This window comes from Oreochromis aureus, linkage group 11, assembly GCF_013358895.1.
Source record: "Oreochromis aureus strain Israel breed Guangdong linkage group 11, ZZ_aureus, whole genome shotgun sequence".
Taxonomy (NCBI): Eukaryota; Metazoa; Chordata; class Actinopteri; order Cichliformes; family Cichlidae; genus Oreochromis; species Oreochromis aureus.
This window is the reverse complement of record NC_052952.1, coordinates 3,229,998-3,242,146: the sequence shown is the minus strand read 5'-3', so window position 1 is coordinate 3,242,146 and position 12,149 is coordinate 3,229,998. Positions and strand designations below refer to the sequence as shown.

Genomic DNA, 12,149 nt, shown 5'->3' with positions numbered 1-12,149 from the left:
CAGTCTGGGATCATACCATCATGTGAAAAAAGGAAGGGGGGCAGACGTTCCAAAGGCAGCAAGTGTAGTGGTACAGACCAGGTACACAGAGAGACGGGGAGCTGGATTTAAGTCCAAGCGTGTTGGGGAAAAGTGAAGAAATTAGTTAAAACGTAAAATGAACATCTGGCTGCATTTCAGTGATATTGATGGACTGCAAAGCTGAGCTCCTAAAATTAGGAGCTGTCGAAAGTGATGCTCGTTTTTATTTTCGGTGCTTTTCCATCGTGGAGGACAAAAGGTTTCAAACTAGTCCAGGCCTTAAACCTCATGTCTGTTCTCCCTAGTAGTAGCAAATGTATAAAAATTAGGCTTTTATGAAAACATTGAATAAAACAATTGCCTCGCTGACTAAAGTTACAGTTCAGTATTGAATAGTACATGAAGTATACAATACAAAGTGTCCTTAAAAGGCAGAGATGCAGAAATGTGTGCATGTAGCACAGAGCCATGGCTCAGATGCTGAGTCTCACAGGCCTGAATGTGCGCTTGAATCCATTTATAATTCTTGCATAAGCAGAAATTTTACAGTTTTTCCTACTGATGAACACCTTCCTCATAGCCATTCATACTACACAAGGTAATTAAGCAATAAAGAGTTAAATGACAGAAAGGTTTCTGTTTTTCATGTTCAGCAGTTTTTTATGACTAAGTTAAAACAGTTAACAAAAAAATGGTCAGTCTAAGCAGTCAGCTACTTAAACTTTTTTCTGTAAGTTTACACTTTTATTTCTTACAATTTAGAGTCATGCTGACAGATTTCTTTCTTTGTCACAGCAGCTTTTGCTTTATCATGTAGAAAAACAGTTAAATGTGTAACTTCTTTACACTGACAGAAAGGGGAGTTTCACTGGTCCGGCCAACTTAGGTCAAAGTGGGCTGTATGCGGCCCGCGATGTAAAATGAGTTTGACACCCCTGCTATAGGGTCTTTACAGTATAAATCACCTTAAAGCAACTGCTGTTGTGATTTTGCACTATCCCCAAATTTATTAAAAAGCTTTTGCTCCCCAATTGCCACATGCTAAAAAAAATAAATAAATCACCAATTCCTGAGGTGTTTCGCTCAGCATGCTGTTAATGCGGCATCATGTCCATCCAGTCTGTGCTGAGAATCAGCAGCTGTCAGTACATTCTCTCCTAACTTGACAGACTGATGTAGACTTAATTGCAGCTCTGTGCACATAGTTTCAGCTAAACAACAAAACAAGAAACTTAAAGGCAAAAACCTGCTAGAGGGAAAAGGAGTGTTTAGCACCTTATCTAAACTCAGCGGTTTCATACTGTATGTTTAACTTAACAATAGTTTAACAATGGTTGAACCACAATGTTAAAGCCGTTTATACACAGGCTAGTCAAAGAGGCAAAAAGACATTTGCACTGTCTCAGTCTGGCTTTATGACAACTTGTGCAAATGTGCCTGTATAAATGATTATTTATCAATAAGAGAACAGAAGGAGCTCTTGGCCTCACTTTTAACCACAGTGATGATGATGTGACAGACTGCAGGGATTCTGAGGACAGGGCAAGCTCTGGTGACATCACCAGGGATGATGCCATCATGTGCATGAGTAACAGCACAGCAATGATTTTTAAGTTTCACCACCACTCTGACCTCAATTTCTACTTTTCTGAGAAGCTAACTGAACCAAGTGGGGGATTTATATTTCCACTCATTGGTGGAAGGGTGAGGTTTATTCAGATTTGTGTGAATGCAAATGTGCATCCATCCACAGTACATGCAGACAGAAGTGGTGCATGTCCACACTTCATAAGGGATGTGTGTCACAGTCACTGGGCTTGAAATCAAGCAGAGTGAAGATTGTTTATGGACTGCCAAAAGTAATTAATCTCCCTTCTCAATGAAAATTAATCGGATTAAACCTTCTCGTGGCCCAGTGAATCTGTATCTGTCCCACTTTGCTCTCATTATGCCAGTCCTGTAGGCCCGATTCACTGGCTTCATCACAACAATGGGCAGCTCAGTGACTCCAGTGTGTAATCATATTCTCCTGCTTGTCTGAATGCTTGTCTTTCACGGTCAGAGAAGGAGTTTTGGCCCCTTGACCAGTATCACATTCTGACCTTTGGTAGGCATGCTGAAGCAGTCGGAGAGATTTGTTGATTTCAGCGTCATCTGTGTGACTCTGGCCGCTGGTGAAACACATGTTCGCATGATTCTTTGACCTTTTCTGTAGCATTCAGAGAAGTATTCTCTGCCCACCACTCTTTTACTTTTCTAAGTGGGCTATGGGTTAACATCCTAAAGATACTGAAATACTGATGTTTTTAGTCCTTGCATGTTAGAAGGATTCAGCTGCTCCAGTTCCTTTAAAATGTATAACTACGTATCTACATATAACCAACAGTGCTCTTTCAGGTAAAGGAATTTTAAGATACAGTAAGAAAGATCATATTCACAAATTAGCTGTTATTGTCACTACACACTACTAAGAGTCCAGCATTTCTGCCATAGTATGAAACAAGACAATTCATGAAATAAAATGTTCATTCCAGTGGCAACACACACATATGAGTATAAAGCCATTGGTAGCAGGCACACAATGTTTTATAAACGGCTCAAATACATCATCCAATCATTTTTTGCTATTATAAATCAATCCACAATGGCTATTAAAAAAAATCAGCACATCAATGGAGCATGTTGCTATGTCTCTGCTGTAAAGATTGATAGCCATGCCATCTTATGACCTTATTTCAAGCTGTAGGAACAATGTGAAGGCAGATATACGGCAGAATAGAGCATTTTATAGCAATCTAAGCAATGGATGAAGTGTGTAAGTCTATAACATCACAGAGTTGAGTTGTAGACAGGCAATGAGAAAGACCTTTCCACTAAAGGTCTAGAGTTAGCCACTTCAAATTGCGAGCTATATGGAAGGGAGAGGGAGCCACAACTGCGGAATAAGCAAACATGAAGTAGCAATGTGATACAACGTCCTGACATGCTATAGTTACCCAAAATTAATGTTAAACACTAAATATTAATTAGTAACATGAATAACATGAAGCAATGTTAAGATACTATCATTTGGTGATGTGATTTCCATTTGACCTGAACAAATAAAGTCCTTGTTTTGTTCTTGTGTTTTCTTTGCCTTCAAATGGTTTCTTTACAGAAAGTGAGTCATTGCTCTCTTTACAGTTGTACTCACTATAAATTTCTACCTTTAACATAAGCAGGAGTCTTTCCTTGCAGCCCTGTAGCTTGAATCAGTGCAGTCTAGACCTGCCATGAGTCGCAAAGTACTATTCTATGAGAGTTTGGCTGGTAACAGTTTAAGCAGGCCTACTTCAGCTATCTCTACAACACAGACATAGGCACGTTGGATATACTGACCTGTTGTTTCTTCAAATTTTGTTGAAAGTTTCAGTCAGTTGTAGGATGTTTTTATACTAGGATAGATATGAGTATTACTTTGACACACAAAACCTTATTTTTAATCCACCGACTACATTGGTATTGTGCAATTGTGGAAGCTACTGCTAACTGCGGATGCTGCAAGTATGTTGTATTTGCCCTTGTGCTTTTTTCATTCTTTATAGTAAGAAATATCCCATATTCAGCAACAGTCACATCACCAGTTCTTGACAGAGATCAGAAAATAACTCTAGTAGGAATTTTATTTTCTCTTATGATTCCATCTGTACACGGTTTACATCTACAAATACATCATGCAACCCATGTGTACTTTGTCACCTACTGTCAGTTCTCTGAGTGCATTTCCTTTTACACTAGAAGAAGACCAAAGTGGAAATAAATTACGTTCTTTTGTTTGATTCAGGTTATTGTTTCCTCCCCAGTCGCGTGCACCTGACACTTCACCAACCATCAGGCAGGATGTCATATGGGTCCATTGACAGCGGCTCCTTTGGCAGTCGTAACCCATTTGGAGGTCCTATGAGGCAGGGCTACCAGCCAGTAGGTAAGAACAGAAAAATGCTATTTTATGATGCCATTTAAGATATTCTACATGTACATGTTCACAACAATATGACGATGGCTTAATTTTTCATAAACCTAAAGTTTAATGCTTTATGTTATTAGACAGGAAGGGTCTTTAAAATTATTGAAAGAAATAATAAATAAATACTGAGGGGTGCAATTGCTTTTTTGATTTCCTGAATTTTTGTAAATCATCAGGTTACAATTTTTATCATTTTAATTAATTTGAATACATGTCCAGAATACCACTGCAGGTATTTTAGAATGTAGATGGTGGCATTTACCAAAAAGCCCTGCTGTCCACTAAATACTCAGTGTAACAATTCTTCAAATCTATAGTTGAGTTCAATACCTTGTTCCTGGGCCAAAGTTTCAGTTTACAGTTGATTTAAAATTTGAATGCTGAATGGAAAAAAAAAATGCATTTGTTAATATTTTATCACAAGGCTCATCATCTGTTTAATCATAAGCAAAAAATAAACCACCCATTATATTGTTCCATTATTGTATTATATTTCCATTTCATTCTTTACCTGAAAAACCTTTTTCCATCTTTCAGTTTTCATCAGACTAGCATGCTTAATCAACAGCTCTACATGGCTCACCATATGGAAAGATGGAATTACGGTATAATTCCAAACATTTCAGAATGGCAAACATTTTCATTTTCAAATTTCCAGGTAGAATAGCGTTCTGTCAGAAAGGCCTTATAACACATGACATTTTGTTACAAACCATGATGTCTTTATATTTCGATGCCATCCGCAGGTCGTTCTACAGTGGCTTGCAAAAGTATTCGGCCCCCTTGAACTTTCCCACATTTTGTCACATTACAGCCACAAACATGAATCAATTTTATTGGAATTCCACGTGAAAGACCAATACAAAGTGGTGTACACGTGAGAAGTGGAACGAAAATCATACATTGGCTTGTATGTTTTTCCTTTTTACTCGAACAGTTGGTCGCACCAGTGCGAGAGCCCTGTTATATATATATGTATATATATATGTATATATATATATATATACACACACACTGTAGGAAACACAGAAGACATATTAGAAGGTCTGCTGAAAAATGAAAATCAGACCACAAGAATAAGAATCTTTTATGTTAAACTTGGTCTGACAGTAAAAAGCAGAAGTGCTCACTGTAAGCCATGTTATTAAAATCACTTGCATGTCAACACTGGCGCTTTATGAAAGTTTGCATGAATTTTAGAAGTCACCCACGTTCCTACTCATAAAAGCAGGTAATCAGAGTCAGGTGTTGCAGTCATCACAACACATTTGTTATTCATAAAGAAATGAATAATTCAAGCAATCAACACTACATGTACATGAGTAAAAATACACACAAATACAACGACTGCATGAGAAAAAAACACAAGTAAATGGCTGTATGAAGTATGATTGGCAATTTTTGGTTTGATGATAAATAAATCTGTAAGAACGCTCTTTTGTATGCATTTATTTATGTTTGTTTTAAGATCTTTGTGTGTGTGTGTGTGTGTGTGTGTGTGAGACAGAGAGAGTTGGTGGGTGGGTGTGTTCTTGAGGTCACACATTTCATAAGGGTTAAGCAGTGTAAAAAGGAGCTTCATTGGATTTGATCTTCTCAGTGCCTTCATTCGCCTTGTAATGGTGTAGAAGCAAGACAGAATCCCAGAGGCAAAACATGTTCCCAGCCAAACTGGAGGTGTGTGCGTGTGTGTCTGTGTGTGTATGAGTGAGAGAGAGTCAGAGAGAGAAAGCTAGACAGATGGTGAAACGCTCTTTGTAGTGGATCTGGAGATGAATGTAAGGTGAAGACAGTGTTTCATGTTTCTGGACTGGACAAATACATTCAATTTTCTGATATGTTTTTAGTTGCAATCAAGTCACTTTACCTCACAACATACAGAAAACAAAAATCACCATATGTCTTCCAAATAAATTCACAGGATACTATTGACATTATGATGGAAAAATGTATCCCTTTTAGAGGCAGATATGCAAAGCAAAGGAATGGAAACCACTTTTCCATACAGCCATGATACCCACCCACTTATCTTTGTTCTCTGTTGCATTTTTAGCTATGCAGGCTGTGTTGCCTTAATGACAGTCAGTAGACCAGTCCATTACTCATGAAAATTTCTCATTACCTTTTGGCAAGATTGCAGTTATATTCTTAAGGGTTGACCATCCTTTGATAATTCAGTCAGCCAACTTTTGTGATCCCTTCATGTTTCCTGTTGGACCACAGTTTGGAGCCACAGTGTAAGATCACTAGTTCTCAAGCGTAATAATAATTAAGGACTGGACGTCAAGTGGAAGAAGGGCCATAACAGCCAGCACTACGTGTTCTTCTTTGGTCTTCTTGTAGTTCTATAAAGCTGTGAGGCCCTACTTCCAGGTTTGGATAAAACCCGAAAGTAGTGATCTCACATATTCAAAAGTCCTGCCACTTTCAAATAAATCTTTCCATTTTGTGAGAATCGGGTCCTCTGTGTGTAGGAGACACTCTACTTTAGTTGAGTTTTCACTTTTTGACATACTCTGTGGTTTACTTTAGAGGGCTGTCTAGATGATGTGTACAAAATTCAATGAACATGGCCATCACTCTCTATTAGTAAATTAATGAATGAATCTAATATTGGCTGCTTTGTTTGCACTTTGGTACAAACAGAGCACTGGACCTTAGCTGAAGGTCCAACAGTTGCTAATGTTGAGTCTGACAGCATGAGAAGTTGGATTTGGACGGGATATATCACCTCTGTTGGATATAGCCTAGAAATTCTCTGCATTGTTATGCATATGTGAAATGTTTCTGCTTTAAATATTGCAGAGAGGAAAGTCCTGACTAATCTGAGGTTAAATTCTTGAAAATTTCTAAAGTTGATTTTAAAGCTTACAGAGTTTGGTGGCTACTAGCATTCAATTTTGTCAGAAAAATAATTATGCCATTAGAGGCTATTAAAATATGCTACTGCACTGCAAGGTGCTTCACTGCAGGGTTTATGTAATGATTAACTTGGGCTTGTTTTGTAAAAATGATTATTTTTCAAGGTAAAATGATATTTCCATGTTAGTTTGAAGCTATATAATTTGCTCATAATGCACATAAATATTGTGGCTGTTAACCATGTAAAGCTTGACTATTGTGTTGACTTTAATTGTTTCTGTCTGATAAAAGTTGCTAAAAGCGTGTGTGCAGCAGTGTGTTTCAGGCGACCACAGTAATTTATGAAAAGTAAACCCTCCAATTACTGAGCAGAAAATGTAGTGCAAGACACTGCTGTTAGTGTAGAGCTTTATGAATAAAGCCTCGGGTCTGTTCTTCTGTAGAATGTTCCCAATTTAGCCAGTCAGCAAGAGAATGAATATGTACTTATATGTGCGCTTTGTACTGTGCATTAATAGCAGTCTGTACAAATGTGTGTTCACACCTATGATGTTTGACACTCCAGCAGAGTAGATGACACAAGTCATAATGCTGCAGTTCAGCTACTCAGTGAAGAAGCAAGGGAAGATGTGTCAGAGAAGAAACAAACATCGCATATGCTTTTTGTCTGTGGACTCCAGAATACTGTACTCGTGTGCATGCCTTTCATTCACTCTGACAGTCAGCCGCTCTCTTCCAGTCTTCTCTATTGTGGGCAGACAGATGGGAGCCTCAGTCACCAGAAGGGGGGTCTTTGATCACAGTGAAGCCTGGGTACATTATGAGGGATATGTGTAGTGGCGGCAGTGGTGGTGTAGAGGTGGTAAAGTAAGGGGGGTGGGGATTGTGAGCAGCAGAGCAGGAGCCTGTCAGATTTGCCGTCTGTTGCTCACGCTGATCTGAAGGGGAGCTCAGGAAATGATCAAAGCGCAGGTTAAGTCTCTAATAGAGCTGTCATTTAGGCTAATCTCTCCTCTCCCTCCCCTGGCAAAAGCTTTCAACCCTCCACCATGATCTCTGCAAGGCAACGCAGCCAAGTGTCTCATTCAGAATGACAGGACATGAATATTAACACATATTGACATTCCATATGTACATTTTAATAATTGCTGCCTTGTAAAAAGCCTGAGATGGCACACTATAGACTCCATTTTGTAGCCTGCACCAGCATCACACTAGTGCAAATGTCCTGTTAATATCCTACAGAAATGTAGGAACAACTGGAGCAGATGTTGAAGGTAAGGTCCAAAGTGGCCCCAGTAATAACAGGAGTGGCTCCAGCAGATTCCAGGGACACCATCAGAGGAACAGTTAAGATCCAATGCACAATCCTCGAGCTCCTAGGCTAATCCCTTGAAAGCAGTACAAATGAGATGTCTTGCCATAATCTCTGGAGCATTTCTTCTCTTATCATGCACCAGGCCACTGGCAACCCATCTAGGGTTAGCTTTAGGGTTTTGGTAAACGTCTACCCATTTTTATAGAATTTCCACCTCTTTTGAACACACAAATGTAAAAGCTTTCAACAAAAATTGTCCATCCTAAAATGACTGATACTTCATTTGAAACATCCAGTTTCTGAAAATGTTCCTATTTAGCATGAAAAGAGTAAAGACGTGACAAGGCAGGAAATACAGCACTTGGTGATGTTCAAGGATTCTAGACCCAGGAAGTTACTGACTGCAAAGAATTTCATTCAGTTTGTAGGTATAAAGTTAGTTTGCTCAATTAGCTTGGAGCCTTTGAAAAGGGTGACTGTGTTTAAAAATGCTGCTATTGCTGAATAGTTAAAGCAACATTAAGCTCCTGGAATTAAAGCTGTTAATCCGAATCACATATTAATTGTTTGACTTAAAATCCTCTCTGGTGGTTTACAAAGACAAAACTACAAAAAAAACAAAAAAACATTCCAAACTCTTCTGGACCTAATTGTATCGTGTAGAATGAGAAAGATCTTCACAGAAGGTAGCTCCAGAGTTGGTGGCTAGTGGCCACACACCCAGTCTGCTGTGGAAGTGGAGGTGGTTGAGCTGTGACCCTAGACTTGGCCACAGGTTTTTCCAGAACCTGAGTGTGCTGCTCGGCCAGGACCTGCAGTGCTTCCGTCTATCTTCCGTTAACCCACATTTAAATATGGCTTTGATCAAATGTGCCAAATCGTCAAAATGTGAAAAGAGTTGTTAATTTTAACAGTTACATTTGGGTTATGGTGAATAAATCATATATTCAGCAATTAAAGATTTAACTATTCTGAAGCACGCATGCATCCCTCTTAGCCAATGAGCTGCTGCAAAATGGCATATTGTCCTGCCCGCCATCTCCGTGTGAGAGAGCAGAGGCCTTTCTCTTTTCTCGCGGCTGCCACATGAGTTCTGAACACGCTAGCAGGAAAAAAGGAGATGGAAAAGGTACAAAAATGAGACAGAATGAAGAGTTCGCACTTGCTGCTGATGCTAAAAATCATTTTATACATGTGTACTGCTAAAACAATGCATTAAGTTCAAAACTATTAACTAGTTTTGGTTCTCTCCACATTTTTGCTTGTAGAAAGTCAGGGCTTAGAGGCGGCGCCATTTCGCGCTCTTGCACTCTCCTCTTGTGTGATCAGTGAGCAATTTATTTTACCTGTTCATTGTTTATTTGCACTTTTTATGAGTTCACTGTGAGTTTTGTTGAAAGCTATATTTTATTTTGCTGAAAAACCTAAGGCTATGCCCTACAGTTTTATTTTTTTTTTTTTTTAGAATGGGATTGAAATTGTAAATATTTAAACTATTGAGAGAAGACTGAAGAAGCATTTAAAACCAATGCAAAGATTATTATATATTTCACTATATTTCCCGGACTTTTAGACGTTTTACTGCTGACTCTACATCTCCACACACAGGAAGTAGACTTGGTGTGGGCAAGTTGGAACCGCTCCTTCAAATGAAGGTTTTGTTGCAACCAGCAAATTAATTTTGCTATTCAAACTGTTTTTTATTTTGAAATGAAACCTGATTTGTATATTTAGAAGGGTGCACCCACGCAGGATCTTAAGGTAACAACTGTCATTGTGAAATAAGGTTGTAACGAGTGTTGGGTAAGTTACTTTAAATTAGTAACTTAGTTACATTACTAGTTACTTCTCTAAAAAAGTAACTCAGTTACTTCAAGTTACTTGTTACTTTCAGAGTAACTAGTTACTAGGAAAGTAACTTTGGTTTACTCAGAATTCTCTTGTTAATGTGTTGCTTCCGTAACTGGATACCAGCCACACTGCCAGTCTTCTAGCTTGCTTACTTGCCACAAGTGCACTGTGCCACCTACCAACAGAAAGGAAAAATAATGTGCACATTTCCACGAGAGAAATCACGCCTGGACCGTCGTTGACCGCCGCCATGATTCTAGCCTGCTTTTACATCCAACACAAAACTGCAGTCGTGGTGCTTTTGATTGTACTCAGAACTTGGAAATTCTGCCTTCTGAATAGGAAGATGTAGGTAACACCAGACTGCAGATGAGCTGCATACAGAGCTGGACTGGGACAAAACAATCGTCCGGGCATTTTGACTAGAGACCGCCCACCATTATAGGGAAAAATCATAAAGCCTTTGAATGAAAACAAACACTGTTGTGACAGTGATGTACACTGTTCTGATGGTATATATGTATCAATCTATCAATCGTTTGTTGTAAGACTCAGATAATTATTTTTTTTAAAAGCGAGACATTTTAAATGAGAATAATAAAGAAAAGTATTTCCTTGTGCCCCCTTTCTCTGTTAATGCCCTACCTGGCCCCTGGCAACACTTTGCTAGACCCGCCCCTGCACAGTTACCAGCTGTCAGCTACTTAGAAAAGGATACTGGTGTTATTTGTCTCTCAGAAACAGTTCATAACCTCCCTTCAACTCATTCATGTCACCTAAAAAGGTAAACCTGTTTCTCCATCACCTGTTCAGCTCTGATGATTCAGTAAGGACATCTCCTGGTTTCATCTTCATGTTTCCCTCTCACCAGATATACAAACCGATATCATGACCAGCAGCTTTACAGCTGTGGCTCCAGCAAACATCAGCTGATACTAGAAATTAATATTAAATAAATTCTAACAACAGCTGATCAAGCTTAAACGTGCTGCTGTTGTTTAACGCGACATCCGCTGGTTTCCTCTTTCTGGCGCAAAGTGGGCGATAAATAAACAAGAGAGAAAAGCCGATCAGCTGATCATTGATCAGTTTCGTGATTGAAGTAGAAACAGGAGAGGAGAGAATGAGAGAAGAAGAGGCAGCTGTGCAGCTCCAGCTTTGTGTCTTTTTCATTGTAGCTGAAGTCCGGGACAAACTGTGTTCCTTTTTCACCTCAGTACGAAGCAGCGTAGTATTTTCTCTGAATACCAGACGATTCTTTTTTACGGGATGGTTGGCAACTCTAATAATTAACCTTATGAACAAAATAAAGTTCAACATCAGTAACATAGCACCCACCCAGCTGTATAGAAACTCCGTCATGCTAGCTAGCACATGATACGAAAATGTCAGCATACCGAAAATAAACTCCACCTAAACTTGGTTTATATCTGACCCAGATAGACTGCAGGTCATAACTTCTTACCTGAAGTTCAGTTCACCTGACACGCGGACCGGGCGGCCGCTTGGGTCTCTCCTCTTGCCTCCTTTTCCTTCATCCACCTGCTGGCCTCCACCACTTGCTAATGTTACTGAATCTGTGGAAGCTCCGCGATATCCACCACCGAAGCAACGAGTAACGAGCCTATCTAAATCCCAGTAACGAGTAACGTGTTCCTGGTTTTGGCATAATAACTAGTTACCGTGCTCGTTACCACAATAATAACGTAGTTACTGTAACGCGTTACTTAATAACGCGTTAGTCCCAACACTGGTTGTAACTGAGAGACTGTTGGTACCAAAGGGAAACTTTGATTTAAAAGATTTTTATTTTTGTTTGTTATGAATTTTCTTTTTCCTAAAAAAGGAAAAAATATACAAGCCGGCATTTTCAAACTGAAACCTTTGTCTGAGTCTCATTCATTTCACTTCTGTGTGTAATCGAACTTTCTGGTCCAAATCATTTGAGCTCCTTTACATCAAGGTTTGGTAAAGTCTATCTTGAGTTAAGCATAGCAACTGACTCTGCCACCATCTACAATATTTCTTTTCACATGCTGGGTTGAACTGGGCCCCAACATACACAGTTGGGCACAACTCTCTTGTTAGGGC

General features: G+C 39.2%; 1 protein-coding gene across 3 annotated transcripts in view; it reads left to right on the top strand.

The window, feature by feature from the left end:
• The window catches only part of tsnare1 (T-SNARE Domain Containing 1), a 241,031-nt gene that overhangs the window by 51,314 nt on the left and 177,568 nt on the right, over positions 1 to 12,149 (top strand). For 2 of the 3 annotated variants that reach the window (XM_039620211.1, XM_031749703.2), the window contains exon 2: positions 3,845 to 3,985. In XM_039620211.1, coding sequence (XP_039476145.1) covers positions 3,901 to 3,985 — 85 coding nt within the window. In that variant the 5' untranslated portion in view covers positions 3,845 to 3,900. The remainder of the gene's footprint in view (positions 1 to 3,844; positions 3,986 to 12,149) is intronic. The other variant, XM_039620210.1, reaches the window with a different exon arrangement.